We start from the raw sequence: 23,071 nt of genomic DNA, 5'->3' as shown, positions 1-23,071 counted from the left end.
TCTTTTGGGTAGTGACTCTTTCCATTCCTTACATCTACTTTTGATGCTTCCTGCACTGCTCAAAGTTTTGCCCGTTTTACTGTTATTGTCAGGTGCCATCAAGTCGGCTCTGACTGATAGCGACCCTGTATACAACAGAACAAAACACTGCATAGTCCTGTGCCAGCTTCACAATCCCTACTATGCCTGAACCCATCATTGCAGCCACTGTGCCAATCCATCTCATTGAAGGCATTCCCCTTTTTTGATGACTCTCCACTTAACCAACCATGATATCCTTCTCCAGAGAATGATCCCTTCTGACAACATGACCAAAGTAGGTGAGACAAAGTCTGGTCATTCTCGCTTCCAAGGAGCATTCGGGCTGCACTTCTTCCAGGACAGATTTGTTGGTTCTTCTGGCAGTCCATAGTACTTTTAGTGTTCTTTACCAACACAACTCAAAACCATCAACTCTTCTTCAGTCTTCCTTATTCACTGTCCAGCTTTCACATGCATATGAGGCAACTGAAAATACCATGGCTCGGGTTGGGCACACCTTAATGCAATAGCTCTCCTCTTTGCTCTTCATCACCTGAAAGAGGTCTTTTGCAGCAGATTTTCCCAGTGCAATATGAAGTCTGATTTCTTGACTGCTGCTTCTACGGATGTTGAGAGTGGGTAAAATGAAATTCTTGACAACTTCAATCTTTTCTCCATTTATCATGATGCCGCTTTTGGTCCAGTAGTGAGGATTTTCATTTTCTTTATGTTGAGGTGTAATCCATACTGCAGACTGTAGTCTTTAATCTTAATCAGTAAGTGCTTTAAGACATCTTCACTTTCAGAAAGCAAGGTTGTGTCTATACATAGCAGGTTGTTAACAAGTCTTCCTCCAATCTTGATGACACGTTCCTCTTCATACAGTCCAGCTTCTTGGATTATTTGCTCAGCATAGAGATTGAGCAAGTATGGTGAAAGGATACAACCTTGATGCACACCCATCCTGATTTTAAACCATGCAGTATCCCCTCATTCTGTTTGAATGACAACCTCCTGGACTATGTACAGATTCCTTGTGAGCACAATTAAGTGTTCTGGAATTCCTATTCTTTTCAATGTTATCCATAATTTGTTATGACCCACACAGTCAAATGCTTTTGCAGAGTCAATGAAACACAAGTATACAACTTTCTGGTATTCTTTGCTCTCAACCAAGATCCATCTGACATCACAATGATATCTCTTGTTTCATGTCGTCTTCTGAATCCAGCTTGCATTTCTGGAAGTTCCCTATCAGTCTACTACTGCAACCATTTTTGAATGATCTTCAGCAAGATTTCACTTATATGTGCTATTAATCCACATTCTGTTTATTAATCCACATCCTGTTGGATCACCTTTCTTTGGAATGGGTACAAATATGTATCTCTTCCAGTCACATGGCCAGGGAGCATCTTCCAAATTCGGTTGTTATTTGCTATTTTTGGTTCTCTTTCAAAGGACTCCCTTTAGCATCTCTTGTAAGGTTGGTCTGGTTTTAACAAATTACTTTAGTTTCTGCTTATCTGGAAATCTCCTAATTTCACCATCATATTTGAGGGACAATTTTGCCGGGTATATAATTCTTGGTTGAAAATTTTTCTCTTTCAGGGTTTTATATATACTATCCCATTGTCTTCTCGCTCACATGGTCTCTGCTGAGAAATCAGAGCTTATTCTTACTGGCTGACCTTTGATGTAATTTTTTGTTTCTCCTGTGCTGCTCTCAAGATTCTTTGTCCTTGGTTTTGGTGAGTTTGATGATGATATGTCTCGGTGATTTTCTTTTGGGGTCTATCCTGTTTGGGGTTTGATGGACTTTCTGAATGGATATGTTCTCCTCTTTCATCATTTCAGGGAAGTTCTCCTCCAGCAAATCTTGGGCGATTTTCTCAGTGGTTTTATTTTTCTCTTCCTGTTCTGGAATTCCAATGACACGTAGATTATTTCTTTTGATGATATCCCACATGAACCTTAGGCTTTCTTCATTTTTTTTTTTTTTTTTCTTCTGACTGATCCCTTTCTAAAGAAGTATTTAGGTATTTGTCTTCAATCTCATTAATTCTGTCTTCCATTGCATCAATTCTACCCCTTTGCCCTTCCAATGTGTTATCTATTTCTAATAATTTAGTATTAATCTTCTGGATTTCTATCTGTAGATTTAGAATCATTTCTAATTTTTCATTTATTTTGTCATTTTATTCTTGTATTTTCTTCCAGAATTCTTCTAAGGTTTTTTTCTATGTTTTCTTTGGTCTGTCTCTCAAACCTTTGAAGATACCTAAATATAATTCTTTTGAATTCCTTATCAGAGAGTTCCAGTGCTGCTTCTTCCTCAGGGATGTGTTCTGGGTCAGTATTCTGTTCTCTTGTTTCTACCACTTTATCTTTCTTCTTTGTGTGGACTGTGATGGTCTGCTGTTTCCGAGGCATCGTGGTATTGTATTAAGATCTCTGTTAATTGTTTATGAAGAGCAGCCAAGGGTGATTTAGGCTCTTCTTGGTGGTTTTTTATCGTTGGCCCATTGGTGGAGAAGGAGGTAGTGGCTCTTGCTCAGTAAGTGAAGTTGCAGGAGATGTGGGTGTACTTGTATCTTATGAGGACTGTTGCTGTCTCCCAGTCAGTTAGGCAAAAATTATAATTGAATAACCATTGAACAAACTATAAGCACATGGACAAAAAATACACCCTGATATCACACAGGACCAGTAACCCAAAAAAAGAAAAAGGGGGGGAAAGAAGAAGAAAACAGATAAACCTGCAATATCTGGGGATAGGTCACTGAGAGTAAAAAGGTAGAGAAGGAGAGTAATGAACAAAGAAAACAAAGAAAGAAACAAACCAACAATACAAAAGAAAATAAAAACAGGACAAAACAAACAAGCAAAAAAAAAAAAAGGAAGGTATAGACTGTTGTTGTTGTTGTTATGTGCCATCGAGTCAGCCCTGACTCACAGCGACCCCTCCTTGGGTTTCCGAGGACCTCTTCAGTTGTGCAATGCACTCCTGGAGAGTTGTTGGGGTTACTGGAAGCAGAACCTCTTCTTAAGTCCCTGGAATCTGGTAGAGCGCTGTCTCTTTAGGTTGTCACTAGCTGCTGGTTACGTGTTGATTTGTTTTGTCTTGGTTTTATGGCTCAATATTTTGAAAAGGTGAAGCTGATGGGTTTTTATTATTATTATTATTATTATTGATGCAAGTGTTTTGGGTCGCTCTGCTGTTTTCTTTGTGGTGGTAGAATCCCTGTGTATAGTGTGGATATGTGTTTCTGTTTGTTGTAAAGAGAGTTTAGACTTCAAAGCGGGAGGTTTTATAGTAATTGGCTGAATATGTTTTCCTCTATTGAGTGAGTGAAGATACTGGCGGAGAAGGTGGGAGTGGAAGACGGAAAGCTTGGTGTTGCTAGGGTCAGTTTCTAGGGCTTTGAGCAGGCTATTTTTGATGATGTATTTATTTGCAAGACTGCAGCTCAACTTCAGGAAAGATTCTTATTGTTAGGGCGTCACAAATTTCCACCAATTTCAGGCATGTTCAAAGATCTCGCCTCCGAGGCCCCCACAGCGCTAAAGAACAGCTCCAAGGCAAAAATCCCAGGAGTGCAGTTTCTTCCCTCCCTGTTCCGTCTGCCCACGGTGCTGACGTAATCCCGCCAGATCGCTCTGCCCACGGTGCTGACGTAATCCCGCCAGATCGCTAATGGCCAGCTCTGGAGTTTGTCTGTGATACCGCCCAGCTGCAGCACCAAAGATGTGCGCAGTTTGAGCTGTGGGTTGGGAGAGTACCTGCTAGTGACCTGCAGTCCTGATCTCTGTGACAAAGAAAATCACAATGTCTCCCAGTCTGATCCCAATCTACTCTGTGACCTGCTGGGAGGGGAGGGAGCTACCCTTCTTGTCGCAACAGTAAGTTTTCCTCCAAATCTCAGGGGGGTGTCCGTGCCCACAGCCAGCACCCCCAGAAGACCCAAATTACCTCCAAAAAAATCAAGATGAGCTGCTGGAGGCAGGTCTCTGCCGCTGCCCACCGAAATATTAGAGTGGTCGCTGGTAAGCTGTTATAAGGCATCCTCCCTCTTGGCTTGGGGATCTCAGGCAGGTGCCCTAGCCCGGCACACAGTGACTGCTCCAGAAGAGTTTCCAATGCCTCTCTTGGATGCCCGTCCATCCTCCTCCAGTAGCTCTTTCCTACATAGTCTCCCTGTGCCTTTCCTCTAATTCTGTTCTTCTGTGTTTGATGTACTCTGAATCTGTGAGCTGTTCAGAGCCCTGAAATTCCCAATTTAAACTATTGTGGCTAGTTTTCCAAGACCTTAGATGCCAGAGGGATAAAGCGTGCTGCTCACTGCGACTCAATTTTGAACTCCCTCATCTTCCAAATTTGGAAGAAATTTTGCCCACAGAATCCGTCAATATTCCAAGTCAAGGCTTGAATATTTTCTTCAGTTCTTTCAGACTAAGAAATGCTGAACATGCTCCTCTCTTTTGGTTTTCTAACTCCAGGTCTCTGCATTATTTTATTATAATGCTGTACTTTTCAAGTCATCCTTTGAAATCTTCTGCTCAGCTCTTTTAATTCATCATTTCACATCACTAGATAGATTTAAAAAACTATGGTGTACAGCTAAATACCATGAAAAATGAAATATATTTCTATTTATAGTTTGTGTCAAAAGTACACAACAGACTTTCAAATAAAAAATTACCTGTATATTCCAAACCCACATGATCAAATTTAGGGTCTAAATGGATGAAACTCTAACTTTTGGCATGGAAGAGACATTTAAAACCTCTCCAATAAAAATATTATTTAAAAAGTCTCTCCTGTTCTTTAAAAAAAAAACCCTACATATACTGTATTTGAAACTCTACATATTTACTGATAAACTATGTATTAAAATTATCATTCTGAATACATGAAAAGCATAACTAGGATTTACATGTTTTGACCTTGAGTCTTCTATGAACATTGTGTGGAAATAGAGAACATCTGTTTTATATATATCCAGGGGGCTATTTTAATATAGACAGGAAAACCTAAAGATGTTAAAGGAAGTGCTTCTGGCCACATTTATGTCTTTATTTTTAAAATACCTGTTCTCTACCTACAATCATCCTAGACAGTCTCCCTCCTAAAAAAAATCTGTTAGAGCAAATTTTAATGATTAGTAATACCCCTTTTGGTTAGCAGAGGCAACAGTCTGTTTTATAATTACCATTCAGCATAAATTCTTCATCTCTTCTCCAAATCACACACTACGTAAGTTTTGTTGTGAGTTTATTGGCATGCATTGTTCATTAATAACATGATAAACAAATTTTAGAGTTTTATTCTATAAACTACTCATAAACATATAAAAATGATTAACTTTTCTGAGAAGAAAGATAAAATAACTTTCCTATCCTCAGATGGAAAAAGAAAAAACTTCTAATTTTCAATTTGATTAGAGTAAGGAAAACAATTACTGTTAATAGAAAAGCATATCATCAATCAATTTTAAAATGTGAATCCCAGAATTCTACCTTGAAGATTTAATTCTGTAAAAATTATGCAAAGATGAATATATGAGAATATTTATTGCAGTACTCTAATAAACCAACTGGCTGACAAACAATATGGTGTGGTAAGAAATTTTAGCATTTTAGAACTAGAAATGCCCTTTAAAAACAACAAACTCACTGCCTCAAGTCATTTCTGACTCATAGTAACCCCTCCTTGGGTTTCCAAGGCAGTATCCCTATGGAAACAGATTGCCCTGTCTTCTTTCTGAGGAGTGGCTGGTGGGTTTGAACCACCAGTGTTCTGGTTAGCGGTCAAATGCTTTAGGCATTACTCCACCAGAGCTCCCAGAAATGCCCTTAGTTATCATTTAATTTGATTTTACTGTCTTATAAGGATTCAAATTAGTTTCCAAAAAAGTAAATAATTTTCCAAAGATCCTTTGATAGAATAAGTCCAATCACAAACATAAAATGGGAAATTGGAAAAGAATTAAATAGAAAGGTCAAGGAATAAAATCTTAACAGCCTTCTAGTTTCTTTTTTCCAAGTAGGTTTTCACAACTATGTTCTTTACTTTGTTTCTTAAAAATATAAAATTTCCAAATCAGACTTGTTCATATTAAAATGTAAATAAAAAAGGACTGAGAAGGAGGCATTCAGAAGTCAAACACAGATTGTTTTTAAAGTTAAATCTAATATAATCAATGTCACTAAACAAACTTGTGTAGAAATTGTTGAATGGAAAACTAAATTGTATAATCTTCACCAAAAACCACAGTAAAATATTATTTTAAAAAAAGATTAACATGTTTTGGGTATTCATCTGCACAAAATACTCTCTTAACAAGATAATATGGATTAACTACTTTAAACAGTAAAACGTGAATAATATAAAAGTTGTAGTTCTCTCAAATACATTATATTATCAAGTTCTAGTTTTCTTTTTTAGAAATGAGGGTTAAGGATAGAACATTACAATTGGGCTGCATACACAAAATAATGAGCATAGCCCAACACCAGGCTGAGCAGTAGGGAAACGCTAATCCAGACTTACATTTAACTTGGAAAGAGATGGAGAAACAGAGAAACAGAGAAACAGACAGAGAGAGAGAGAGAGGGAGAGGGAGGGAGGGGGAGAGAGAGAGAGGAAGAAAGAGAAAGCAATAAAGAAAGAAACTGATTGATTTTATAGGTAAATAAAAGTTAAGTATGCCTTCATTTCTACAAATTAACAAAGAAAGGGGCTTCTCCACAAAGAAACTGAACATATATTACCTATCTGTTAAGAAGGCACAGATGAGATTCTTTGCATGTTTAGAAATTTCTGCATCTTCAGGGAAACATAGTGAGTTTTTATGATCCATAATTTTGCTGTATGTTCCTACAAGTGAATCTGCATAAAATGGAGTATCCCCTAAAATTCAAGAAGGAAGATACCAAGTGTAAGAAAATGCACATTAGACACTTTTCAGCTAATATTTAAATATATTATTTAAATTGGTCTCATTGATTAAAAATGAATGAATGATCTCTATGTAGACTGGAGCGCCAATCAAAACAAACACAGATAAAGAATATATTTTATTTTCAACCACACTAATAACCCATCAACCATTAAAAGCAAAATAACTACAATGCTAACTCCAGAATTAAAAAAAAAGGAACAATTTACTGAATAGTTCAACAGAAAGTGGAGTCAGATAAGTCAAAGTCCTAGAAGCTTGAGCTGGATCAGCCTATTGACATTACTCTCTTTAGCTGTACAATACAGTAGTCACGCGCAACATGGAGCAATATAAAGTTTAATTAAAATAGAACGAAAACTTCTCAAAGCACAATAATATTTAAAAAAAAAAAATAATGACAACTTCAGTTCATTAGTCATACTAGCCACACTTAAAGTGCTTGATGTACTATATTGGGCAGTACAGACATAAATCATTTCCATCATCATAGACCGGACAGTGCTGCTCTAAGAGATCAACCCTATTATTTTACATATGAGGAAGCTGGGCCCAGAGATGACAGATGACTTGCCTAAGATGACATATAGCTAGAGCTAAAAAGGGCAGGAATTTGTTTCTCAATACTGCTGACTATGACAAAGAGGCAATGAAGCAAGTATAGAGATAGAAATAGTTGAAGGTATCTTTATAGCCAGTACTCATCTAAAACCACAAGGCTTAAAGTCTCTGCCAGCATGCCCCAATTACAAGTAACTTCAGTATAAACCAGACTTTCCAAATCACTCAATCATCTAAAACTTCAAAAGGGGTATTTAGTTAGTGTTTCTTTCTTTCTTTCTTTTTTTGGGGGCAGGGGGTGTTGGGAGGGTGGAGGAGGAGGGACTTTAAGATTTTCTGGTGCCATTTTTAACTACAGTGGAGTCTGTTAAATGAAGTTATGTCAATCAACCTGAGAAAGCACCAGAGCAAGTTCAGAATACTGTAAATTACTGCCATTCAAATTCATTAAATTCAGTTCTCAGAGTCAAAAACAGTAACAGGAATTTAAATGGCCTATTCAAATGAGTCAAATTATATCTTCCAAATTGCATTATTTTCTAAATCTCTAGAAGTAGAGTCTAGGCAAATGAGAGATTACATTCTATTTTCAAAAGATTACAAGATAAAATCTAAGGCATCATCAGATCAGGCAGAGGTGAGGAGAAGAGAGAACTATCTAGGAACTTATGATGTGTACAGAGACCTACTACAAAGGCCCAAAACAAAACAGAACATACTATGACATGGGATGAAGCATAAGAAGATCTACATACACAATATGCTCTTTGACATTTTATGCCTTCCAAATAAGTTCCATGACTAATTATTATTTACATTTGGGATGTATCAAAAACATTGTTTTTGTTTTAATCAATGAACATATTCTACTATCATACAGATTTTGCAGATTTTTTTTCTACTACCAAGTTCTTTTAGGGTTATCTGGGAAAATAAGTTTTCCAGGTTTTTAAAAATATGTTTTCAACCCAAGTCATCCATACAGTATTAATAGCCTTACCACATTTGTCTCAAAAAGTAGACTTAACAGTATCTGCTTCCCTCATCCTCAAGCCACCTAACAGCCAGAAAATATTTCTGGGACCCTAGCTCAGATTTCCCCCAGTATCTGAAAGTAGAGCGTTTCTATGAAACCTATCATAAGCCAAAATGGCTATTAATTTACGCTGGAAAAAATTTTGAGAATTCCCAGACCCAAAAAACACATAAAACCTAAAAGTAACACTAACATACAGTGTTCACAGACACAGTTCAAAGGTATGGTGGCTTGATGCTGAGATGCTAAGTCCAATTCCTGAGAAAGAAGCATGGTAACACTACTCTTGTTGCTCAGGATGCATGCTGCCTCTTTATCGACTCTTTACAAATCAAATGATGAATGCCAGCTTCACTTTTCACCTTTTTTCATTAAAGTGAAAATCCTCTTTGGATTTCTTTCAGTCAGCTTTCGTAAAAACAAAATGGCGTAAAATGAACTTTTGAAAAGCGGGGGATATCTGTGCTTGGAATGGTAAATCTTAGGAGTGAAACACATGATGTAAAGAATAATTCTGAAATACCTGACTCTTTCAAACTGGGATTGGGTCAAAATAGACGATCTTATTATTATATTTGTCTCCAAGTTTTCTGAAACAATTATTCTAAAATATATTTATCTTGGTAGTCAAATGCAAATATGACTCCTTTCACTAGAATTACAAACCAAATATTTATACAAGGAAATAGAAATACAGTTTAAAACATCAATTTGTTGTTGCTTTTACTTGCCATTGAGCTGATTCTTAGTCATGGAGACACATGTGCAGAGTAGAACTACTGTGTAGGGCTTTCAAGGTTGTGATATCTTGGAAGCAAATCAATAGGCCTGTCTTCCCAGGCACCTCTGGGTGGGTTTGAACCACCAGTCTTTAGGCTAATAGTCAAGTGCTTAAGCATTTGCGCCACCCATGACATAATTACCAAAGAATACTTTTAGTTCTCTTTAAGTATTGAAACAAGTATTAACAGCCTTACGTGTAAAATATTACAACAAATACTGTTTGCTGATCAAGAAAATCTTGAGTGAAGACTGAAGATCCAGAGTGAAGAGTGAAGGTCCAGAGCAGCTATAAATTTGCTTCTTGCTCTATTTCCTTTCTAGCAGTATAATTTCAATTCCTTTTACACTCTATTTACTCTATTCAATCACTGTTCCTGTATGGGGCTTGACATTATCTTTAAATTAACAATTTGTCTTATCAGATACAACTAAATGAGAATTTTGAGAAATTCCATGTCTCTCCTAGGACACAGGCAATTAATTTCCTCTTATTGTCAAATTCTTAATTTAGAATAAAAGTGTTATGAAAAGGGTTTTGCCAAAACAGCAAGTTAAAATCATTACTTACCCACCAGCATCTCAAAAAGGAAAACACCTACAGACCACCAGTCACATTCTCGCCCATAGTAACCATCACCCCCTTGCGATTTTAGAACTTCAGGTGATATATAATCAGGTGTTCCAACTGCTGTATCACAATGCACCATGCCTGTCTGGGTAAATAGGAGAAATAAAGAAACGATCAGTGTAAACATACAAATATACCCAATTCATTTATTATTAGACATGTAGTAACTACATATTAGGAGCTCTGGTAGCATAGTGCCTAAGGCACTTGACTGCTCACCAGAAGGCTGGCGGTTCAAACCCACCAGCCACTCCTCGGAAGGAAGGATGGGCAATCCTACTTCCGTAGTGATACTGCCTCGGAAACCCAAGGAGGGGTCGCTATGAGTCAGGGCCGACTCGACAGCAAACAACAACAACAACCAACAACTACATATTGCTATCAAAAAAACTTCATTGTTAACGTGGCTTTGGGAGGACAGAGGATGAATGCATTATGAAATACATAAAAGTATCTGAGTTATAGGAGATTAGGGGTAAATTTCCAACTGTAAAATACAGCAGGCTTCATTAAGAAAAAGAAGGAAATGGTGGTAAACTCCATGGGAATTCCATGTAAGTCAACATATTTTGTTTTTTCTTATATTACGAAGTAGTTACAAGTACAAATCACAAACTCTGAAACAGAACAACAGTAGTAGTTTACTTCATGTAGTCATTTGTTTGCCTTTATTTCTCTCCAAGTATATCAATGATCTCGCTAATATCATGAAGCAGTCTTTTCACTTACTCCACCATGCCTGACATTTTCTACCTTTCATGTCAGAAGCTTAATCATTTGTATTTTATATATAAAATTTTGGGGGACACTGGCTGCTTTAATTTTGGGCCAATGGTCTTCATAATTTTAAATTATTTTCTAACTTCTATAGGGAAATACTGTATTTGCTTAGTTATATTACACATTTTAATTCATTTAAAGCACATTTTCATTCTATCACAGTTAAAATAACTAACAATATTTTGTATTTTAGACAGATTCTAGACCTGAATTTCAGAGCATGACTGTCAAATGAAAAGGATGACATCAGTGAGACAAAACTATTCCCCAGGTCTGTGTGGAGGATTATGTGTTTATAATGGCTTAATGTAACTGTTGAGTGGAAACCAGCAGTCATTATCTGAGACTCCTGTCTGAAATATAAAATATGATCTTAAGGCATCTGATTCTAAGAAAAGAATCATTAGAGAAAGGAAAGTTTGTATTTCCAAAAGAAAATGAAGCAATTAAGATTAGAGAGGGCCTCAGTTTGGAGGCTAAATAACTTAGTTCTTTATCCTTCTTATTCTACCAAAGAAAAGTGGCAGTAATAGATCAAACGGTTAAATTTAAAAATCTTGCCAATTAGGAAGTTATACCAAGTTTAAAAGAAAAAAAAAAAACAAGCTCACTGCCACTGAGTCAGATCCAACTCACAACAACCCCTCCCTCGGTTTCCAAGGCAGTATCTCTAGGGAAGTAGATCGCCCAATTTTCCTTCTGAGGAGTGGGTGATGGACTTGAACAGCCAGCCTTCAGGTTAGCAGTCAAACGCCTTAGGCACTATGCTACCAAAGGTGGAACAAATGGTTTGTACTTGACCACTAACCTAAATGTTCGTTTGAACCCATCCAGTGGCACCACAGAAAAAAGGCCTGGTAATGATTTGCCAAGAAAACCCTGTATAAACCCTGTATATACAGAGCTGTTATACCCTGTAACACATGGGGATGTCATGATTCAGAATTCACTCAACAGCAGTGGGTTTTATCTGTGTTCAGTTTAGTTTCAGTGGGCGATAAGATAATCCCTATCTGATATCTTTATGACAAGAATGACAACCATTATAGTTAGTTGTGTGTGTGTGTGTGTGTGTGTGTACATGCTGCAAAATTAAATCACTATACTAGTATAGTGCTGAATAGTACTCCTTCACCTCCAACTATGTCCAAACTTGCAGGGATTTTCAAGATTAATTTAAATGTCAGTTTCTTTACCTTCCCAATAAAGAGACTGTTACTCACATTCTTTATAAGGCTATAAAAACTAAGAAAATATTGTATAAGTACTATGACTACTTTGCGAAAAGAAGTTCAATATATTTTGTAAATATGTTTTGTGTGAATGTCTTTAAGTGCTATAAACTTGTGTTTAATATGGAAAATTAATTTCAAAAACAATCTTTACTTTCTTCAAATTAGCAGAAATAACTCCTTGATTTTACTTTCCCAAGTATACAACAAATATAGAAGTCATTTAAGTATAAAATAATAAATAAACTGTGTAGAAATAACTGAGCAAATGTACACCAGGACATAAAAGAGTTTAGAGTATATGAGAAAATTATTTATTATTTTACTTTTACTAAGATAATTTTCATTGTTAATTTCATACTAAGGGGGGAAAAAAAAACCACTGCTGATTCTGACACACAGCAACCCTATAGCAACCTATACTATATTATGCTACATGCCACAAGAGGTAGCTATGGGTACAATCAAAAAACACCTACTAAACACTGATTAATATATGAAGAACATAGTAACAGAAACTATGAAAACCAAAGAGATGAGGGATTATTAAGTTTTAGCTGGGTAGACAGGGCATACAAACCAAAGATAGACAAAAATGACCCATTAAGTATAGCACAAATTTTGGATAAGTGATAGTAACATAACAGTAATCAGTCAATATGGATTATTAGGGAGAACTTTCTAAATAAAACCTGAGCTGAGTTTGGAAGGCAGATTACTGATGAAGGTGGGGAAATCAATAGAAGTGAATGTTACAAAGGAGGCATGAAGAAGTTAAGAAGTAATGAGTAAAGAAAATAAGCTTAACTAAAAAATAAAGGTCTTGACGAGGTAACTAACAAAAAAATAAAATTAGCTGCATAAGTATACTGGAAGGTTATGAAAACCATGTTAAGAATAAGATCTAGTTTGCTTGCCATCAATATACACTAACATTTCTAAGATATAATATATGCAAATTATTTCCTAGATTTAACAGAGGAATACAAAATAAATATGATTCCTGCCTATGTGGAATTACAGTCTCAGAGAAAAAAAAGTAAGTTTTACAACAAAAATAAATTAACATTATACTTAATACTCACCACTGCCACTGAGTCAAGTCTTATTAATAGCAACCCAATAGGACAGAGTAGAACTGCCTCATAGGGTTTCCAACACTGGAAATCTTTACAGAAGCAGACCACCTCATCTTTCCCAGGCAAAGCACTAGTGGGTTCGAACTGCCAACCTTTCGGTTAGCAGCTGAATGCTTTAACCACTGTGCCACCAGAGCTCCTAGGTTAGTACTACATATTAAACACAATACGAATTTTTCCAATAGTAAAGTACAATGTTCCCAAAATTATTCTATATTGTTGATGCAAATGTAAGTGGGAAGTGGTAACAAATCTTTCTTTACCTGTTTTTAAAGGAAAAATGCATAGATATACTCATGTACCTTCATTTATATTCTGTATCCTACTTCTTTACCTAGATCATCAGACATAAGAACTAGTTTCAACTGATAGCAAATGCTTGTCAACATTCTATGAGGAAGATAAAATTTACATTATCTAAGTTCATATTTCTCTTGGATTCCACTAATCTACTACACTGAAGCTAGCTGAATGATTATTAGTAAAACAGATGTTTTAAGGTTTTTTTTTTTTTTAATGTTGTTTGGGTTGTTACACAGTTTTGATGTCCTGATTTGAAGTGTTTCTTTTATTTTTGTTCCTCAAAAAAAAAAAAAAAATTTTTTTTTTAAACTTGCTTACTTCATCCATCTTCATACATGTGCCAAAGTCTGCTAATTTTAGATGTCCATGTTTATCCAAGAGCATGTTGTCAGGCTTCACATCTCTGTGTATTAAACCCATGGAGTGTATCGCATCCAAAGCAAGAACAACTTCAGCAGTATAAAATTTGGCCCATTTTTCAGGTACATCATAATTACTCATCAGATTTACAAGGTCTCCACCAGGCATATACTCCATTACCATATACAGATACCTATCATCTTGAAAAGCACAAAAGAGCTGGAAAACAAAAGACAAAAATTATAAAAACAAAAACAAACAAATGGAACAAAACTCAAAAGTTATTCGTACTACCGAAACAGGCAAATTATTTTAAAACCAAAGTCAAAATTCATGAAATCACCTATTTTAGATTTGGATATATCTCATGGGAAACAGTTACCAGACAAAACTTTTATATGTGTACCTTTTCTTCAAGCTTACTATCAAAATATGTAAAAATAAATCATTTTCCCTATTAAAGAATACAATATAGGAAACTATTTAAATAGAAGCATTTTAAAGGAAAAACAACAGAAATGAGAGATATAAAAAGGTGAAAAATGGTAGAATTTATAATACGAAAAATCAAACTCACTAGCCGTGGAGTTGGATCTGACTCATAGCAACCCCTCCTTGGGTTTCCGAGGCAGTATCACTACGGAAGTAGACCGCCCAGTCTTCCTTCCAAGGAGTGGCTGGTGGGTTTGAACCACCAGTCTTCTGGTTAGCAGTCAAATGCCTTAGACACTACACCACCAGAGCTCCCAGAATTTATAACAGCAAAAAAAAAAAAAAAACCTTCTGAAAACAAAACATTATAAAACTATAGCCACTAACTTACATAAAAGAAAGCTGAGGAGGTAGGAGCAGTTTAGAGAAACCTGAAATGGATATAAGTAGAGGGAATAAGCCCCATACCACTGCATGAATAATTGGTAGCCACATTTGGAATGGGCTGTTTCCTCTCTCTTCCCATCCCTACTACCATCTTGCTTGTGACAAGAGAAATAAGATGGCAAGCCAAGGTTGCTACTGACCTCCAGGAGAGGCAGAAGAACCATAAACTCAGAAGGGTAGGTATCTGTCTGTACTTCTCACCCAATAACATATTCTACCTCTCCAGAAAGGATTTCCATAAACAAACAGGAAAATTAAAATGCAAAGGTAAAAACAAAACAAAGAATCCACATTTGAGAAAAACCATTATCATGAAATAAAGGCAAACAATTCACAAAATAGAAAACTAATACTCAAGGAAATGCTTAATAGGACAAACTGAGAACAGTTTTAAATAAGTAACAATGCCCTCAAAAGGGTAACAGATGTCATATTCACTAAACATTAAACTGATATAGAAAAAGACTGTAAGAAAAAGAAAAGTAAATAAAATTTCGAGACAGCAATAAAGTTTAAAATACAGGGCTGAAAAAAGTATCTAAATGGAACAGAGGGAGACTTAAGACAGCCAGCACTAAAATTTCAGAAATCCAAGAAAAAAATTCTAAAAGTTTCCCAGGAGAAAAGACAGATTACATACAAAAACATGAAATAAATCACACTAACAATAAACATCTCAGCTAATATACTGAAAATAAAAGACAACAAAGTTATACCTCCAAAGGTTGAGGGCGGAAATAATTTTGATCCTAGAATATGGTAGACTACAAAACAAATGAGATAACCAAATAAATATGCCTTATATCATATAAATTCTAAGAAATTTTCTAACTGGCAAACCATCTCTGAAAGATTTGTTCTAGTTTATATCCTGATAAAGATGATTGTGTGAAACATAATAAAGAAGAATAAAGAAAGAACCTAGAAAAACTTACTTAATTAAATATAATTAATGATGAAAAGTTAAATCATTTGAGAGGCAAACTAAAATCACCATACTGTGTTTTTATGCAAATCACATGCACTATGGGGGTGGGGGAGCAACAGTGCAACCTCCCACACATGTTCCTAAGTGCACTATGAGTATTGTATGTGTGGGCACATTATTTGCAAAAATACAGTAATTTCAAAATGGAAGCTGGTGGGAAAAAGGGAATGAAGAGATGGAAAAGCATTATAAAGTTGGTTCCTACATTGAAAATCCTATTTAACTCTAAACAACAAAAGGAAGTTTCTGAAGAGAGAGATATTCTATGTCCATGAATCAGAAGCCTCAACATTATGAAAATGGCAATTCTCCACAAATTGATCAAGAGAGCCAATGTAATCCCTACCTAAATCCCAGTAAGTTTTTTCCAGAAATCAATAAACTGATCGTAAAATTTACATGGAAGCAAAGAACCAAGAAGAGCCAAAACCACCTTGAAATGGAACAAAGCAGAACTTGTATTTCCCAATTTCAAAACTTACTACAGATTTAATAATCAAGAAAGTATAGATACTGGCAAAAGGACCAACATATAAATCAATGAAAAAGAATTATGAATCCAGAAATACACCTTCACATTTATGGTTAATCTTTTTTTTAAGTGCCAGGGTAATTTATTAGGGAAAAGACAATCTTTTTAACATCTGGTACTTGAACATCATTAGTTCATCTAAGATAAAGTTAGACCCTTACCTCATACTATGCTCAAAAATTAACTCAAAATGGTACATAGATTTAAAGAGTTAAAATATAAACTTTCAGAAAAACACATGCAAAAAAACTTGTGGGTTAAGTAAAGATTTCTTAGATACAACACACCAAAAACACAATTGGTAAAATGAAAAGCTGATACCTAGGATTTCACCAAAATTAAGACACCATTAATGATGCACCTGATAAAGCACTTGCACCTAAAAAATATAAAGAACTCCTATAACTCAGTAAGACAAACAACCCGATTTTAAAAAAGAGCAAAAGATTTTAATAAACATTTAACCAAAGAAGATATAGCAATGGCTAATAAATACATGAAAATATGTTGAACATTATTAATTAGGGAAATGCAATTTAAAACCCCAATGAGATACCACTTTACACCCACCAGAATAGCTATAATAAAAAAGAAAACATCAATTTTTTACTAGAATGTGAAGAAACCAGAACCTCAAATATGCTGGAAAGAATACAAAATAGGCAGTCACTTTAAAAAAAGAGTTAGGTAATTTCTTAAAAAGTTAAACATAAAATTTACCACATAGTTCAGCAACCCTGTACTCCTAACTCAAGAGTATAGGAGAACTTGGCAATTTCTCAAAAAGTTAACATAAATTTACCATACAATTCAACAATTATCCTCCTACCAAAGAAAATGAATTATGTCCACACAAAGACTTACATGCAAGTGTTTGTTAGTTATATTGTTATGTGGCATCTAGTTGGAACCAACTCATAACAACCCCTCCTTGGGTTTTTGAGGCCTTATCACTACAGAAGTAGATTGCCCAACCTTCCTTCCGAAGGAGCCGCTGGTGAGTCTGAACCACCAGCCTTCTGGTTAGCAGTCAAGTGCCTTAGGCACTACGCTACCAGAACTCCTTGCAAGTGTTTAGAGAAGCATTATATATAATAGCCAAAAAATGTAAACAATTCAAATGTCTATCAACTGGTAACTGTTGTTGTTGTTATTTGCCATCGAGTTGGACTCAACTCATAGCAAACCCTCCTTGGGTTTCCGAGGCAGAATCACTACGGAAGTAGATTGCCCCATCTTCCTTCCAAGGAGTGGCTGGTGGGTTTGAACCGCCAGCCTTCTGGTTAGCAGTCAAGTGCCTTAGGCACTATACCACCAGAGCTCCTAATACTACTTAACAGTAAAAATGAATTATTGATGTATCTTACATCACGTATGATGTAATGTATGATACATCATACATTACTGATGTATCTTACATCATGGATAAATCTCAAAACAATTTTGCTGGGTGAAAAAATAGTTAAAGTTAGACTATATACTGTAGAAGAAAAATATCAACGAATTTAAACATACGGTAACAAAAACTATACAAAACAAAGCATATAAGAAAAACAGACTGGGATGAGCAAAAGAAGAGTAAAAGTAACATGGAGGACAACATGAAGGAGATTATATATGTGAACTATAGTCCAAGAAAGGAACTCTGGTAGCATAGTGCCTAAGGCACTTGACTACTAACCAGAGGGCTGACGGTTCAAAGCCACCAGCCACTCCTCAGAAGGAAGGTTGGGCAATCCTACTTCTGTAGTGATACTTCCTCAGAAACCCAAGGAGGGGTCGCTATGAGTCGGGGCTGACTCGATGGCACATAACAACAACAACATAGTCCAAGAAAGCGGCTAGGAGCTACATGGCAAGAGGTGAGACAGAAAAAAATATCTAAAGAAATAATGGCCAAAACTTTCCAAATTTGATGATACATATAAACCTAAGCAGTTCAATTAGTATGAAGCAGTTAAAAAGAGCTAATTAAAACACTGTAGTATTGGTGGTAAGGACAAAGTAAATGAATGGAATGGAAAACTCTCAAATAGATTTATGAACACAATGGCAACTGAATTATGACAAAGCAGGCATTATAGGCCAATGGAGAATGGAAAGTTTTTTCAATACTGATTAAACTGGATGTTCATGTGGAAACAATTGTAATCCTTATGGAGGACTGCACAGCCGATTAATGTAACTGCTGTCAATATTACATACTTGCAAAAAGGTGAACTGTCAAAAAAATCTTTATATCACAGCTATAATAAAAATTCAATTCTGGATTGATTATAGGCTCAAAATAAAAAGTTAAGAAGATAACAAAATATATCTTCATGGCATCAAAGTAAATGAATACAAAAAGCATTATAAACAGAAGTATGATCAGAAATGTAAATCTGTATTCATCAAAACACACAGTTAAGGGAGTCGAAAATGTGACTCACTCATGGGTGTCAGGGCTCAAAAGAGACATGTTCACTCATGAGGATGGCTGCCAAGGGATATCAAGGCCAGGCAAGGTGAAGAGAACTTTCATACAGAGGGGCAGCCTTGTGTGGAATGTCAGAGCCCAAAAGGGATAAACCAAAAAAACCACAAACAAACAAAAAAAACCTCACTCCTGTGGAGTGGGATCCGAGTCATAGCGGGCCCTCCTTGGGTTTCCGAGGTGATATCACTACGGAAGTAGATTGCCAAACCTTCCTTTCCTTCGGAGGAGAGGTTGGTGAGTTTGAACCGCCAGCCTTCTGGTTAGCAGTCAAATGCCTTAGGCACTATGCCACATAGTAGATACAAAAAAAAAAATTTATCTGTAAATGTTTCTTATGTGTATGTACATCTCTCTCTTTCCCTCTCTCTCTATGTGTATGTGTGTGTATATCAATTCACCAAGAAGGCCCAGGAGTAACACAATAGCCATGAGCATACTTTACACCAAGATCTTGGCTTCTAAATACTGTTTTCAACCACAAGGAATCAGAGCAGGGTAAATAAAGGATAAACTTGGAACATTCCATCATGCCAAAATGGGCAAAGAATGGTGGCTGTAAATTGAAAGGTCATAGAAACAAACCTGAACAAGTTCCAACTGGTCAAATCAGGGGCAATCTGAGGATCTATATAAATAATGATAATAGTAGGTTATACCATTACATAAAATAGAAAACCATGAGTTCATATAGAGACAGACAGACAGACAAATAGGATAACTTTAATAAGGAACAGTATATTTACATTGTTTCAAAGTACCTCCCCATAAAATTACAACAAGGTAAAAGAACAATTTCCTACCTTAACAAGTGATCAATGTAAATTTTATCAATATCACACATTGTAATCAAGCACCACCTAATGGAATTCAGTGAGTATGACACAACCTCTCTTGCGTCTAAAATATTCCTAAAGATAGATACATATAACATAAATCTAATTATGAAGAAACATTTGACAACTCAACTGAGGGATATTCTACAAAAATTGAGGAATGTATATTTTATAAATGAAATGAAAAAACACTTTAAAATAATTTTTTTTTTTTTTTTTTTTACACATATTTGGCAAGTCTATGCCATACGAGGGAGCTCTGGTAGCATAGTGCCTAAGGCATCTGACTGTTAACCAGAAGGCTGGCGGTTCAAACCCACAGCCGCTCCTTGGAAGGAAGGTTGGGCAATCTACTTCCGTAGTGATACTGCCTCAGAAACCCAAGGACGGGTCACTATGAGTCGCGGCCAACTCAACGGCACATAACAACAACAAATGCCATAAGAAAGAGTAGCCCTGGTAGCACAATGGTTAAGCACTTGGCTGCTAACCAAAAGTTCTGTGGTTCAAACCCATTCAGCAAGCTCAGTGGAACAAAGATCTGGTGATCTGCTGCCATAAAGACTATACCCTAGGAAACCCAGGAACATTCTACTCTGTAATATATGTGGTCACCATGAGCAGAAAATTGACTCAACAGCACCCAACAATAACATTCTATAGAACAGTAAATGACAGATATAGTCAGAGAAAGTATAAACTCACTTGAGAAATAAATGAAAACCTGAATAGTCAATAATCAAACAAGAAATTAAAAAGGTAGGAATCTATCCCACTAAAAACAAATAAAGAGATCAGATACAAGAAGGACATTTACCAGTTTCAGGATAACAACTATCTCTCAGGAGGCAGGAAGGGGAAAAAAAAGACTCGATAGGGTAACAAGTATTTCAAGAGTTTTGTGATGTTTTACTATTTAAAATTAAGTATGGTAAAATGTTAAAATTTTCTAAACCATTACTTGAACAAATAAAACTAAAAGAAAAAAAGTATGAGACAAGAAAAGTGAATACTGATTTATGTGACATAGAGTAATTATTGTTAATATTTCAGGTTTAATAACTATATTGGGATCAATTTTTTTAATGAGTCTTTCTTTTACAGATATGTATTTTGAAATAGAAGTGAACAAAATATTGTATTTAGGATTTGAATATAATTCAAGAGGGGAAAAGGAAGGACAGAGGGAGGAGATTAGTACTGGGGGGGGAAGGCAAACTATAAGTCATGGACCCATGGATCAAATCCAGCAGGCCACCTGATTATTTTTAAATAGTCAAGGAAAAACAAGAGTATTTCATGGCATGTGAAAAGTATGTAAAATTCATATAATATTTTACTGCAACTCAGCCACACTCATTCCTTTACATATATGTATAGTTGCTTTCAAGCTACAACAGCAGAGCTGAGTTGTTGTTGTTTGCCATCGAGTCGGCCCCGACTCATAGTGACCCCTCCTTGGGTTTCCGAGGCAGTATCACTACGGAAGTAGGAATGCCCAACCTTCCTTCCGAGGAGTGGCTGGTGGGTTTGAACCGCCAGCCTTCTGGTTAGCAGTCAAATGCCTTAGCCACTATGCTACCAGAGCTCCTCAGAGCTGAGTAGCTGCAACAAAGACCTTACATGATTCTTTCACAGCTTTGTACTGTAAATCTTACATGGTTATAACTTGATAGGAGTTTCACACGTCACACATCACAAAATTGTAACATTTTATTTGAATTAGCAGTGCATAACCATTCTTCCAAATGAGAAAAAATTAAAAAGTAAACTTTGAATGTCACAATTTTAAGGCAGAGTGGAACATGAATTCTTATTTGACTTAGATGGTTAAGTATTCCTTATGCAATGGCATCAATGACACTAAAGCTATGCTAAAAGACTACAATGTACATCAACAGTAGCAAATTAAGAACTCATCATAATGTTCTTCACTCACTGGAAAGAAATAGAAATATGAAATATTAAAAATTTGATAATTTCTTCTCAAATTAAAAATGTGATTGCAATGAGTTTCCATGTGGTACGTTTGTTAGGAAAGCTATTTACCAAACCAAAAAACCAAACCAAAGGTGAGTGAATTAAACTGCGTTCGACTGAAGCAGATGAAGAAATATGTTTAGAGAAAATAAACATGAGTAAGACCATTAGCTTTTTAGCAACAGTATTTTCTCAAAAGTTGAGGAAACTGGGAATAACACCAATAATCAAATGAAAAACAAGATGAAGGATTTTAAGTGCCTTTCCTGGGCTCTTGGGGAGTTACCAAATATTACTGCACAATTGTTGTTTATTTGAGGAGTTCATGTCAAGTTCAAAGTAACTAAAAAATTAGCCTGTATGAATAGCCTGCATGGATCAACTACAGGTGAGAAAATTTTCAAAGAAGTTGCAAACACACCAATTCCAGATAATTAGAAGTGGAATATGGTAAGATTTGTATTGCAACAGATGGCAGTAAAATCATATGTGGAACAGATAAATAATTAGCAAACTTGGAAGTTTGGGAAAATTGAAGATATTTACAGTCTGTGGTTATTTAATGTAATAATCATTAGTAGTTGCTGTTATATCGTTGTTAGGTGCCGGCAAGTCAGATCCAACTCATAGAAACCCTACGTACAACAGAACAAAACACTGCCCGGTCATGCGCCAGCCTCACAATCTTTGCTATACCAGAGCCCATCACTGCAGCCACTGTGTCAATCCATGTCATTGATGGCCTCCCCCTCTTTCATCGACCCTTCATCCTACCAAGCATGACATCCTTCTCCAGGGAATGGTCCCTTCTGACAACATGACCGAAATAGGTGAGACGAAGTCTGGCCGTTCTGGCTTCCAAGGAGCATTTCGGGTGCACTTCCTCCAGGACAGATCTGTAGTTCTTTTAGCGGTCCATGGTACCTTCAGCATTCTTCGCCAGCACCGCAACTCTTTTGAGCATCAACTCTTCTTCAGTCTTCCTTATTCATTGTCCAGCTCTCACATGCATATGAGGCAACTGGAAATATCATGGCTTGTGTCAGGCGCTCCTTAGTCATCAAGGAGACATCCTTGCTCCTCAGCACTTGAAACAGTTCCTTCGCAGTTGACTTTCCCAATGCTACACGTCGTCTAATGTCCCGACTACTGCTTCCATTGGCATCGACTGTAGAACCAAGCAATGTGAATTCTTTGACAACCTCAAACTTCTCTCCATTTATTGTGATGCGGCTCATTGGTCCAGTTGTGAGGAGTTTTGTTTTCTTTATATTGAAATGTAATCCATACTTCATACTGTATTCCTCAACCTTCATCAGTAAGTACCTCAAGTCATCCTCACTTTCAGCAAGCAAAGTTGTATCGTCTGCATATCTCAGGTTGTTAACGATTCTTCCTCCAATCCTGATGCCATGTTTTTCTTCATACAGTCCAGCTTCTTGGATTATTTGCTCAACATATAGATTGAATAAGTGTGGGAAAAGGATACAACCCTGACACACTCCCTTCTTGATTTTAAACCATGTAGTGTTCCCTTGTTCTGTTCGAACGACAGCCTCCTGGTCAAGGTACAGG

The 23,071-nt window shown here is 36.2% G+C and overlaps 1 protein-coding gene across 1 annotated transcript in view; it reads right to left on the bottom strand.

Annotated features, from left to right (window-relative positions):
- Positions 1-23,071, bottom strand: part of ROCK2 (Rho associated coiled-coil containing protein kinase 2) — a 231,547-nt gene that overhangs the window by 40,955 nt on the left and 167,521 nt on the right. Inside the window, exons 5-7 of the mRNA XM_042783674.1 lie at positions 13,764-14,024; positions 9,932-10,076; positions 6,796-6,934 (exon numbers count right to left, since the gene is read on the bottom strand). Of these exons, the coding sequence (XP_042639608.1) occupies positions 6,796-6,934; positions 9,932-10,076; positions 13,764-14,024 (545 nt within the window). The remainder of the gene's footprint in view (positions 1-6,795; positions 6,935-9,931; positions 10,077-13,763; positions 14,025-23,071) is intronic.

Source organism: Orycteropus afer, unplaced genomic scaffold, assembly GCF_000298275.1.
Source record: "Orycteropus afer afer isolate SDZICR_OR568_19922 unplaced genomic scaffold, OryAfe1.0 scaffold00025, whole genome shotgun sequence".
NCBI lineage: Eukaryota > Metazoa > Chordata > Mammalia > Tubulidentata > Orycteropodidae > Orycteropus > Orycteropus afer.
This window is presented reverse-complemented; position numbering and strand designations above follow the sequence as displayed.